At 34.2% G+C, this 13,526-nt stretch overlaps 2 protein-coding genes across 2 annotated transcripts; both read left to right on the top strand.

Moving 5' to 3' along the window:
- Positions 1-239: 239 nt before the first annotated feature.
- On the top strand, positions 240-9,355 carry LOC144842211 (uncharacterized). Its single transcript, XM_078698619.1, has 11 exons — positions 240-531; positions 797-872; positions 4,185-4,304; positions 4,751-4,938; positions 5,241-5,529; positions 5,800-5,854; positions 6,132-6,260; positions 6,640-6,688; positions 6,872-7,106; positions 7,320-7,374; positions 7,643-9,355. The coding sequence occupies exons 2-11, from the start codon at positions 819-821 to the stop codon at positions 7,933-7,935; spliced, it is 1,467 nt and encodes a 488-aa protein (XP_078554745.1). The 5' UTR covers positions 240-531; positions 797-818; the 3' UTR covers positions 7,936-9,355.
- Positions 9,356-10,070: 715 nt separating this feature from the next.
- Positions 10,071-12,321, top strand: LOC144843505 (uncharacterized). Its single transcript, XM_078700292.1, has 7 exons — positions 10,071-10,216; positions 10,554-10,722; positions 10,978-11,035; positions 11,198-11,261; positions 11,475-11,630; positions 11,815-11,979; positions 12,309-12,321. Exons 1-7 carry the CDS (start codon positions 10,071-10,073, stop codon positions 12,319-12,321), a joined length of 771 nt encoding a protein of 256 aa, XP_078556418.1.
- The last annotated feature ends 1,205 nt before the right edge of the window (positions 12,322-13,526 follow it).

Below are 13,526 nucleotides of genomic sequence, written 5' to 3'. Positions count from 1 at the left end.
TTACCGCATAAGCTTGGCAAAGGACCACATGAAATTAATTTAATAACATTTCAATTATGCCTCTAATCAATTTTAAAAATCAATTTTGCTATATTACTGCTGAATAGTCGATGTCAAATTAGGCGTATTACCCAAATTCACAGTTCGTTCGCCACATTACAAATGTCTTTTTAAAACCCATTAGGGAAATTCCCTGTGTTTATAATAGACAATCTCAAATTTTTAGTACAGTCGTCGTCGTGGAAGGATCTGTCAAAGTAAACGTCGTAATTGATTTAATTTACCGTAATGAACCATTAATTATTTTAAAATATTAATTGTTCTTTCTCATTAGTTGTATCTGCCGTTTAATTTAGGCATACTGATAGTGTTATAACGTGTTTTAAAGTTAATTGCGAAGCAGACCAAACAGTGCATGTTCGTCACTACCCATTGACCCATTGAGCTTTCACACACCAGCCAGCAGGTATTAAGTCCGCTGCTGCGAGGGGAACCATACAGACCTGTTCAAGGAGAATTGTAATTTTCTGGGTAAGTTTTTTAGGTAGGTAGGTAGAAACATAGCACTTTTCACAATTAGGGGAATTATGAATTAGTAATATTAATAATATAGTAGTATGAATTATTATACCATATTATAACACCTTGATGGGACATGTTTGGAGGTATTTCATTTTTTTAAATTTACCATAGAGATATTCCCTCTATGTTTTAACACACCTCATAGTGATATATAGGGAGTTCAACTCCCTGTTCATAGATAGGCCTATAAAACATTTGTTAAATATTTTTTTAGAGTGAGAAAATCTTGATGCAAGATGGACAATAGGCTTGCCATGCAGCTGTATGCTACTGTTGTAGTGCTATCCACGGTAAGAAGTATAAAACAGCTTATTAAGCAAATTTACTCCTCTGGAGATGATGAATCAGGTAGTAATTGCCATTTGATTCAGATTTAATCCCAACCTGGACGAATAAGCCCACTCCAGGTTATAATAATTAGCAACAACTTTTGTGCATCAGTCCATGACATACTTGTTGTCTATGGCAACAAAAACCAGGATGTCATGCATTGTGTATTCACAACCTACCTTGCAACTTGTATTTAAATTCCTTTGTGTTTATTTTAATACCCGAGTATAAGCCCACCCGTGTTATATAAGCCCACCCTAGGTTGTGTACCAGTCCAAAAAGTTTCCGTGACATTGTTGTTATGAGATAACAACCAGGATGTCGTTTGTGTATTGTGTATTCACAACCTACCTTGCAACTTGTATTTAAATTCCTTTGTGTTTATTTTAATACCCGAGTATAAGCCCACCCGTGTTACATAAGCCCACCCTAGGTTGTGTACCAGTCCAAAAAGTTTCCATGACATTGTTGTTAGGAGACAACAACCAGGATGTAGTTTGTGTATTGTGTATTCAGAGTCTCCCTTGCAACTTGTATTTCAATTGTTATGTATTGTATGAAAACCTTTTACGGTGATTTCAAAATGAAAGTAAGTCATTTCAAACAACAAATACTTTCTAAATGCAAAATACTGATTGTTTGACACTAAAATCTTTTACTTTGGTAGTCAAGGATATGAATATTGTAAAAAATAACTCTATCAAGGGCAGATCCACTTTTATTTTTTTGCCCGGGGCTGAGAAGTAATAAGTGCCAGGGCCGTAACCAGGTTTGACGGCGGGGTGGATCGTTAAGTTCTTTAGTGGAACTCAGGGGCGGATCCAGGATATTGAAATAGGGGTGGCGTAGCTTTGCGAGCGAAGCGAGCAAACATTGGCTGGGGGCCAGGGGGCCGCCAAGGGCCCCCGGTCGGGGTCCAGGGGCCGACGGCCCCTGGAAATTTTGCCGTTCTAGCGCATTGTAAGTCGTTTAAAACGATTTACAAACATCTCATAATGTCATTTACCAAACACTCTAAAGCTCGCAAATTACGACATGTGGGACATGCAGCATGATACTTACCTAGGGTACCAAATGCCAAATGCCTGTACTTTACATCTAAATTTTTACAACGCGACGATGTTTTTCAGCTTTTATAAACTTGTCCTAGCCTAGGCCGGTATTATTTTCTTACACGCGCGCCGGGTCGATCGCGGTCACTACTTCTTCGCATGCAGCAGTAACATGACGTCACGTTAAAGCGGGCCGTCACAGAGTCTCATGCATATTTAAATGAAGCAAACTTGCTGAGAGTGTTTTCACCACGCAACACATGCGACGCAAGATTTATCGAAACTCCGAGCCATCTACTGACGGTCATGTTTTTGACAATTAAAATCACGGCATATTCAACGACCTGGTTTAAACGATCGTTTAAAAATTAGCGGTCCGGCTCGATTACATTATATTTAGTGATTTGAAAAAAACAAAACACCTCTTTTGTCATGATGTCATCGCGATGTGTTTATGAGAATCATCGACGGGAAAGCAAATAAAACAACAAGGGTCATGAAATGCTGCAGCATTGTTAATATTTTAATAGTAATACGTTTAAATAAAATGTAGCCCTAACGGGATAATTTTCATAGGCACTATACAGTCCTAGCCTTTGTTTTTATTGTACTTAATAAATGGGCGCGTAGTATAGTAGCACTGACCATGTTATTGTTATCTATTTTTAATCTATTTTAAAATAACCGGTTAAATTGCGTTATGCAGCAGAAACAGACCCCATGTGGCTTCATCAACTCTATTGATCGTCTGAGGTACCGCTATTCTACAATACGGGAGTGACGATCACAAAGGATGCCGACCTGCTTAGTGGAACGCGACCAAGCTCACCACGTGGCTTTTATCAACTTGCTCCTTTTACACTTAACTGTGACGCTAGAGATTGATAGTACACAAAGGATGTCGACGTATGCTTGGTGGAATGCGATCAAGCTGACGATGTGCTCCGACGTACTATTTTCAATATGAAAATGTGCAAACCATCGGTGATTGATGACCGTCGAAACGATACGTGTTTTTAAAATCTATTTAATTTAAAAAAAAAAAAAAAAATCTTTAAAAAATAGGGGGGGGGGCGGAGGACGCCCCATACACCCCCACTAGATCCGCCACTGGAATCATACAATCGAATTTTTTTTCTCTATAGGCCTATGGCCGCAAAACGCATTTCCGGCTATTCTCTTTTGTTTATGAACTATAAGTTGGTGTAATTTCCAGCCCACAAATTTCAATTGCCGACCTTATATTGTCAGAGGACGGCATTCTCTTGCCGACCGAAATTAGGCTAGATCCCTCCTCCTTTCAAGCCTCCTAGCAACAACATGGTACATTAGGGATCGTATCATTGAGACTTTAACAGGCATATTCACCATCATGTGGTGTTTAGGTAAAAAACCATGGAATTAAGATGATCTCTGAATTCACTCAACCGTTGCATCTTGCACTTGCGTGTGAGCTGCATGCTTTCTCTATCAAGCAGCTGGCTGGGCACGTCACACGCACGCGGAGACCTGCGTAGGGGAATACCCTGTTATGTCAAGCAAACAACTATGCTCTGTGTACAGCTCGCTAGAGCTCCAGAACCACGATGTTAAGCAGTTATCAAATAGAACTTATCTTGTAAATTTTAGTGTTAGGTTTTTATATTTTAGTTAAAATATATATATATATATTAATTAAATTTATTAAGGCTTGACTAGGCCTGTAGTGAACAATCGTCGTGTTGTGTTAGTATGCCCAGCAAAAAAAAAGTGGGAGGCCAAGCGGAACTCGCTGTTCAGCGGGGGGGATCGTACGATCCCCCCGATCCCCCCCTGGTTACGGGCCTGAGTGCAAAGCTCCAAATCTCGGGGGTGTCTCCCCTCCCAAATATTATTTTTATAGACAGGTACCCAACTACAACAATTCAATCCTGTTGTCTACCTTTTGGACAGCCATTCTCTTACTTAGGGAGTTTTTCCAGAGGGATAGTAATTCATTCATTTTCATTTATTCTTTATTTCGTAATCAAATGTACATATATACAGATACAAATCTCTTTAACTAATATACATAATAAAACAATACAATAAAAATACAAAAGCCCAAGGACCACAAACTGTTAATATGTGTACATTAAATTTAATCTCTCGGAGTAAAAATCCCCATGGTTGGTAATATTAGTAGAAAATTGTCCATGTGGTAGTTCTAGAATATTGAATTTACATATTGCTGTGTTACAGGTGAATGGTGCACCTACTACTAGAAAGAGCGAGTGCCAGCTTCATCCGGACAAGTTTTGGCACAAAGCAAGTAAATCCTGCAAACTGTGTATTCTTTGTGGACCTGGATATAAAAGATCCGTAAGTTATCAACAATTAAATTTTTATGAATTGAGGTTTTTTTTTATTTGACATTTGAATAAGGAAGTGATATTTGTTATTTGATTTTCATCAACACTGTATGCATATTGTCAATTTTGTGGATTTTTAAATAGGTTTTAGGTTTAAAATGGTAACAAATAAAGTGCTAAAAATGTCCTGTAAATAAATAAAACAAAATGAATTCATACTTTTTATCAATTTTTAAGTGTTACCGCATTTTAAAACTTAAAAGTTTTGTGCAATATTGTGTGAACTCTGTATATGAATTTTTGTTTCCTAAAAACCCTAACCCTAACCCCAATTTATCTGTGTTTTATCGTTCTAATATTTGCCAATCTTTACAATGAATTTCTATTGTTATTTTATTATTATAATGGACAAATAAAGCATTTCAGTATTTCAGTAGTGCCTACTTATTTCAACAGGGTGGTTGTGGATATGGTGATGGTGGGACAATAACGTGTTCCCTATGTACTGTTAAGTCCTTCCAAGATCAGCACCAAAGTCACACTACAAGGTGCACTATCTGCAAATCTTGTTCCAACCACAACCAAGTTGAATTGGAAGCCTGTTCCACCAATTCTGATACAAAATGTGGAGAATGCAAATTAGGGTAAATAAATTAAGATTTTGTCATAGAAATTGAAATGTGTAAATGTAGTTGATAGACAGAGATATACTTTGTATAATTCGCCACAAACAATTCCCGAAAATTACCTTCTTTGGCAAAATAGGATATTAAAATACATTTTAAATACCTATAAAGTACATTAAAATATGATAAAACAAACAAAAAATAAAATGTTTGTTAAAAGTTTACTTGAATTTTAAATTAAAAGTGTGATAATTGACAATAATCTACAATTTTAATATTTTTGGTTTGTTTTAAATTAAAGACATGTTTCTTTTTTAAAGGTTTGCATATGACCCACAACAATCACGTGATGTAGGGTGCGTATCATGTGAACATCTACCCTTGGACACAGAAGGTTGTCAAACCGCCAAGACGACAATCGCAGCCAAGACGACAATTGCAGCCAAGACGACAATTGCAGCCAAGGCAACAACCAGAGACAAAATGACAACCAGAACCAAGACAACTGTGTCGCCTTCAATCCATTCCTCACTCACGCCATCTTTATCATCACCGTTGTTGTTACATTCTACCAAGACCACTTTATCTAAACGTGTAAACACAAGCGAGGTAATGTTTTTATCTTGTAAACCACCTAAATAAACTCAATCTTAAACTCAAATGTATTTTTAAACCCAACAAGGTTTTAATACTTAATACTTAGTGATATCCGTACAGTCAAATGAACACTGTACTGAAATCAGGCAAGATGCAATGATTGTACTGTAATGCTTGATCAAATCATGGGGCTATTGGCTCCATGATCAAATAAAGTTATTAATTTGAGTTAAAAACCATTTAAAGTATAACCTGATAAATTACTTATCTTTATAACAATAGAAAACCATGACAAAGTATGAACCTGAAGAATCCAACCCCGTTCGATATGGTACTGGTAAGTTTTGAAAATTATTTTTTATAATTCTTATTTACAGATTTGAATGTTATTTTGTCATTAATTTGTTGACTTGGGTAAAACAAGTTATACCAATACCTGTAGCATATAGTGTGTATAGTATGTACCTAAAAATGTAATATTTATAATTCATATATAATTTTTGTAGATCTGAAACAATAAAAATATGTTTTATTTGATTTTGATTGATTTGATCTCATTTTTTCATACCTAAATACATAAATAATACTTTAATAAGCTGACTTGTTTATTTCAGTAAGAGGCAGATATGTGAGAACAGAAATCTTTACTGCAACAATAGTGCTTTTAGTAGTGTTTGCAATCTCTTGGAAAAAAAGAAAACGAATAAAACACAGACTACAATCTTTCTGTCCAGCTATAAATGGTAATAAAAGAATGTTATTAAAGAATATAAAGTGTAGTCAGTTCTTAAGCTCTGTCTACACTATCAAACTTTATGTGACAACAAAATGTGATGTGGCCATATATGGACATGATGATGTCATATCACTACCATATTTGGGCACATCACACTTTTTGTCAAACTAGTTAGATAGTGTAGACAGCTCTTAGAAGCTTGACCCACTCTGGTTAGAGAGTGTGAAATATAGAAAGTTGGTATAAGTTTACATGTACAGTTATGCTTTATGCTATTCAGCTAAAAATAAATAATAAAATAGCTTCTTTGGTAGTTTATTCTACTTAATTCTTCACTATAAATATTATTGTTTTTGTGTCATTTCTTTTATTTAATTTTGTTTTAGGTGAACATCGACCGAGTGAAAAGAATGTGGAATCTGAAAACTCCTCTAGGTGTGTACTGTAGTAAATGTTACTAATTGCTTGTTCTGAGCTTTGCTTTGTTTTAATCACTTTAGTAATTTTGAAAAACGTGAAGGAACTGTACAATATATACTGTAAATCTTGTTTAATTTTGAAAAATTTGAAGCAACTGTACAGTAAATCTTGTTTATATTATTATTATTTATTTCAAAGATTAATATTGCCTTCTATTCCTGAGGAGTCTACTGAAGCTAGTGAAACAGAGTCTCAGACTGAATGTGAAGAGCCTAATGAAAGTGGCATTGGAGAAAAAGATTGTTTATTGACGACAAGACCAAAATCACGACCGCAATTCAATCGGTCAGTTTCATCGCCAGCTACATTTGACCAATCAATTGTTGACATAAATATGAACAACAACTTTGTACAGTTCAAAAAAACACAAAAGGTAAAATAAATAATTAATTTTGTGAGGTGTTTTCCCGAATGATCGTATGATCAAAACAGTACTGGGCCTACTAGTGTTCAAAACTAATATGTGGAAGCTATAAATAAGATTTCCTGAGAAGGAATTTTGTTTCTGATTTTATGATGTTCACTGAATACTATATCCAAATTATGGTTTTAGGAAATTAAAATCTTTCTTGTCTTCATGTTTCAGAAAGTGCCAATGACTCCAAATGAACTGTTGGAGAAGGCTTTAAGCATCTGCGGATGTAAGTACATAATGTAATGGTTGATGATGAAGGGCCAATAGACACAGATTAAAATGATTGATGAAGGGCCAATAGACACAGATTAATGTAATGATTGATGAAGGGCCAATAGACACAGATTAATGTAATGATTGATGAAGGACCAATAGACACAGATTAATGTAATGATTGATTAAGGGCCAACAGACACAGATTAATGTAATGATTGATGAGATATTATTCCTATTATTGTTTTTAAATATTGTTTTTAATATATATTCTAATTTAGGTAAATTATTAACCAGCTTAAGTCAAGATCTAAGGAAGAAAATATGCATGGAACTGAATCCGGACAGACGAGCATCTTCCGTACCAAACTGGAGAGAACTGGCTATACTTCTAAATATACCTAAACTCGATGTGGACAATTTTGATTACCGCATGGAATCTGTATTTGACAACATGTCTTGTACAAAACCCAATACTACAATGAAAAAATTTTTGTATGCGGTTAAAGAGCTAAATCGGCCAGATGTATTACAGATGATATGTAGCTATATTATTGAGAAGAATGGGATATAGTAGGAAGGTGTCAGGCCCACTCCAAGCGATAAATACATTCATTGTTTTAGGATTTTATTATGTCATCATAAGGATACTGTAGATCATCAAATAAATGTATCATATTAGTGGCAAACATCTTACTATAGGTAGTAACGTGATTAGGGTAGTAGTTGCACAAGTAACATACTGTCTAGACCTACAAGTGACATTTCAGATAGTACTGGCACAATCTTTGTTAGTAATATAAACAGGGGCGGATCCAAGGGGGTGACAGCAGGCCTGGGGCCCCTTAAATTTCGCAAATTGTAATGCAAAAGGACATCAAAGTAGTTTCAGCACTTCATTTCACCATTTTTAGGCCCTGGGCCCCTATTTAAAAATCTTGGATCCGCCACTGATAAATACTGTATCTAGACCATATGTCCAGTCTATTCTTCCCCAATAGTAGGACATAATACTCTGTGATATAGTAGTATGCCTGTAGTACATATTAAGGGTTTGCAATGTTTGGCTGAATAAAGAATGTAGACATGTAGGCCTACTATAAACAATATTTCATCAAAGCATAGATTTTATCATCAATTGAAATAATGTGATAATCACAAATTAATTTATTTTATAAATAATACAAATGTTTGTTGTACAAACATTAAAATAAAAACATTATGTAATCATTTAAGAGTGAAATTCATTCTTCATGATAATGTACTGTAATCACATTTTTAGGGTAATGGTCTATGCAAATATTTTATTCATTTTTGACTGGAAATTAATATGTAAATGAGATGGTCCAGAATTTTAAATACAGGTGATAATGTATTTGCTATGCAAAAAATGTCTAGTTTTGCATGTGAATTTAATAGATTCTTGTTTTTAAATAGATTTGTATTCATCTTATTAGTATAGTAGCGGTGAAGGACGCGTATAACGATAATAATTGTTGTTTTATAAATGATTCGGATAAAACCTTGATTTAGTTAATACCTTTCTTACTCTGATTCTGTACATTATATATAATTACAAAAAAGAATGCGTGTAAAAATTTTTATTATAAAATGATAATATATCAAAATGTTACTTAAGATATCATATAACTATAATACATGATAACAATTGAACATATATTACTTTTCTTAAATATCATTTTAGCTGCTGTCAAAAGTGCAAATCCCTCTGGATCTGCCACTGGACTGTAGTTTTACACACAAAAAAATAATTATATATTTAAACGATTATATTGTATGGTAGTTTTGATAAGATAAACTGTTATATTTGTGGCGTCTGTATTTAAAAGAATTGTTTTCATTAGTTGTACTTACGATATCTTACTGCAGTAAAAAAAGAAGTATTAAATATTATTAAACGATTATATATGAAATGGAGGAACATAACTTTGTTAATAATGTACGGTAGTTTTAATTAGATAAACTTTTCTATTTGTGGTATGTTTTTAATAAATAATTTCTCTTATAAATGTCTGTTTCAATTCTGTGATGTCCAATGTTTCATGATGGATGCTGTTTGATATCATCAATCACAATGAATTTATCTTAAAAGCCCCTGTAGTCTAACAGTAGGGTGTCAGCATATCAATCAGAAGAGTTTAAGTTCGAATCTAGTGGAGTCTTTTAACATTCTGATGTACAGTTTATCTTCTGCAACTAAAGCTCTGTCTACACTATCAAACTAGTTTGACAAAACAAATATGGTAGTGATATGCCCAAATATGGTAGTGATATGACTGTCATCATCATGCCCATATATCGGCACATCACATTTTTGTTGACACAAAGTAACATTGGTAGACTTTCCACAAGTCTCACAGAGTTTTGATGTTTTCTTTCTGAAACTAGAGATTCCAGGATACTTATGACATGCTGAAACTGTTTTTTAAATGAATACTTAAGCCAAATTACTGTCTAGAGACTATTTTGATATAGACAGTATAAACATGGCTAGATATAGTTTACGAGTCAAAGGTTATAGTTATAGTTATGCAAAAGTCAGTATACACAGAAAAAGATATGCACATGCAAAAGATTGTCAAGTGTTATGGTATCACATGTGCTAGTATCAAAGTTCATTTTTAAAATTGTTATTCACAAACTCTGAATAGTCTTTCTAGCAAAATTTAAATGGTGACTTGAAAGACTATGTCAGAAGTCCCATTGACAGAAAGGCTGGTGTTGCTGGGAAATAGATGGATGGAATATGGCAGCAAAGAACTACTGCCATTGGTTGATTCTTCTCATCTCCTTGGTGATGGAAATGCCATGAGAAGATTGCTAGAAACGGACAGGTAGGTGGTTATACTGACAGAACCTTAAAAATAATGTTACTGTCATGATTATCATTGCTGTCAAGGTACCAGTCATTGTCTCTACTCAGTAACATTGAGGTTGAGACATAATGCTACAAATAACATACAGTCAACTCTCCAAATACAGGACTCTCTAAAAACCAGAAACTCTCCAAAAACCAGACTTTTCTTTTTACCATTAAAAACACATTCCGAATACCAGACTTTCCAGAAAACCAGATATATTTTGCAGGCCCATAAGGAGAGTTGACTGTAATTTAATTTTAAAAAAGTCAAATAAATAAATAGGCAGATAACTTTTCATCTTGGTTCCTAGGTATCTACTAATAAGAGGTCTCCACAACAGGGATGATGTTCTGGAGGCTCGATTAAGAGTATTGGAGCACATCCAAAACAGTGGAGAGGACAAACTCAACAGAACCTATACATTAGAAGAGGGAGTGCTCAATCATGACTGCCGTGCAGGATGTGTGCCATTCATGGAAGTAGGTCAGGGGCGGATCCAAGGAGGCTCAGTCGCCCCCACCCCTAAATTTCACAAATTGTAATGCAAAAGATAGGACATCTAATTAGGTTCAGCCCTTCATTTCACCATTTTTAGGCCATTTTAAAAATCCTGGATCCACCACTGTAGGTGATAAAGCCACACAAACATTAATTTGGCTGGGTTTGTTTTCTTATTCTTTGTTATCTTATAAATGGTTAAAAGATCTTAACTAGCTCATTCCATTTGTTAACAGGGTGCAAACAATTTAACTCAATGTGAGGCTGTGAAGAAAGTCATAGAAGGTAGAAGAGGTACTGTAGAGTAACCTGTTTCTAACAATGTTAATCAAGGTCAAAGTAAAGCATAATAATAGGCATAGTCATAATTAAACAATCCTTTTTGTCATGTTAAAGGCCTCTTTACTGGACTTTGATTATAAACTTTATAAACAATGGTTTCCTTTTTTTTGATAGCTGTAGATTTTTTCCGAACATTATTTCAAGAGGAACCTAGAACATTTGATTACAAGTGGTTAAGGTACTACTGTATTTACAGTAAAATACTGTATGATTATTGTCAAATTTGTATATGGTATCAAATATGGTATAATATTTATTTATTTCATCCATCCATCCCATCCTAACCATCCATTCATCATTCATTTATTTGATCAAAATTGATCGTAATGAAATGAAATGAGAAAAAAAAAATAAATCAATCAATAAAAATGATGTATTTTTACTACATTAGAGCCATGTACTCAGAGGGGTTTACAGGGGCACATGTGGACAATGTATATATGGGAAGGGGAACAAATCAACTATTGACGATGTGGACACCATTTGATGATGTTAACATTGAGAGAGGAACATTGGCCATATGCGAATCTTCTCATCGACTACCATCGTGAGTAAAGCTCAAGATCAAACTTATGTAACAAAAAAGTGTGATGTGCCCATATATGGACATGATATCACTACCATACTTGGTGAAGTGAAGACTGGGCTTAAGAGGTCAACCTGATATTTAAGCTTATCCACAACATCATTCATATTAATATACAATGTACAAAATTAATTTATGTTTATAGTTTCAGCCATTTTCAAGAGACGTATGGAAGCTTTGACGTGGAAGAAGGGGGACTAGAAGGCTCTGGTTGGTTCACAAATGATCCACTAGAAATCACTCAACGATTTGGGGGACAATGGAGAACAAGTGACTTCCAAGCAGGCGATGCTCTAATATTCACTATGAGGTACAGCGTTCTAAAACTCTGTCCACACTATCAAACTAGTGAGATGTGCCAAAATATGGTAGTGATGTGCTTAAATATGGTAGTGCTATCATCATCATGTCCATATATGGGCACATCACATTTTTTTGTCACATAAAGTTTGATAGTGTAGACAGAGCTTAAAAAAATCAATTTAACCAGAGAGATTATAATGTCATCTCAAATACAGTACTTTTAAACGATCACATTGTCATGCACTTGGCTTATGAACTTATATATCTCAATGCTTGACTGCAAATTCTAAATTTGTGATTGTCACAAATTTAAATCTTTATCCTTTATGCAAATAGTGTGTGTACCTAACAAGTTGTCATCCGTTTATTGTGTAAACGTGATACAATAGTAGTGCATATAAGTTGCCATTTCATTCAATTCTAATCAATAATCCATTCATTCAAATCTAGTTTGAAGAATCAATATAGAAAATAAACGAATATTGATAAGAAAAACAAATTCAACTTAGAATATGCTTTTTTAGTCGCTACACTAAATACAGCTGTTCACATTTCAACGATTCACCTCTGTTCACTAAATAACTTCCTTCTCCTCTTATCTTTAATGTAAACTTTTAAGAAATAATATGATTATTTATACAGGACTGTGCATATGTCAACAGTGAATACAACACACTTTGCCCGGATAAGTTGCGACACTAGGTAAAGTAATACAGTAATAACCATTTCATTAACTAATATCACCATATTAGCAACAGAGAAACGATATACAGTCAACTCCCAAATTCTTCCAATACCAGACTTTTCTTAAAGCTCAGGTACAGGCATGAATTTTAAATATAATATCTGGTTAATTGTATATAAATCAAATATTTGTAACAGAAATCAAGACGAAAAAACATTTCCCTTAATATGGTCAAATACAAAATTTGGCAAAATTCTGCCATAAAAACCAGGAAGCCTTTTTTTCAGTAGTTAGGTAGTTTAACCTAATGTAATAACATGTCTGGTGACTCCCTAGAAGGTGAAAAAAGATGGTGGATATACGGTGGATAATTTTTGCTATAGCATGAAAATAAAAATCTGAAGTTGAATAAAAATACCAGAAATGTAAAATTCAAGTTATATTACATATATTTAGTCATCTGTTAACATTTTTTACCACACCGTTAATTTTTCATAGCTTTTTAAAATTCCTCTCTATTTACAACATTTGTGTACAAAAGAATAGAGATTTTACTGTGTAATTTGAACTATCCCCCCACTGATAAGAAAGTGCTTATTTTCAACAAGCTTGTGTAACACAAATAAAAAGCCTAATAATTATGAAACATAGGGGAAACTATAGATCGATAATTATTGGAATGTATGATCAATAGAAATTTTTTGCCCGCACCTGGCCTTTAAGGTTCAAAAGGTCCCAAATTCATTTTTATCAATTGAAAACACTTTCTCAATACCTTTCTGGACTTTCTGGAAAACCAAACATATTTGGCCTGCCCAAAGGTATTGACTATAATAACACCAGGCATTTCTTGTAGGTGGCTTCCAGCC

Source organism: Antedon bifida, chromosome 5, assembly GCF_963402885.1.
Source record: "Antedon bifida chromosome 5, ecAntBifi1.1, whole genome shotgun sequence".
In the NCBI taxonomy this organism is placed as follows: Eukaryota; Metazoa; Echinodermata; class Crinoidea; order Comatulida; family Antedonidae; genus Antedon; species Antedon bifida.
Note: the sequence above shows the minus strand (reverse complement) of the source record. Positions and strands in the feature narration are given on the sequence as shown.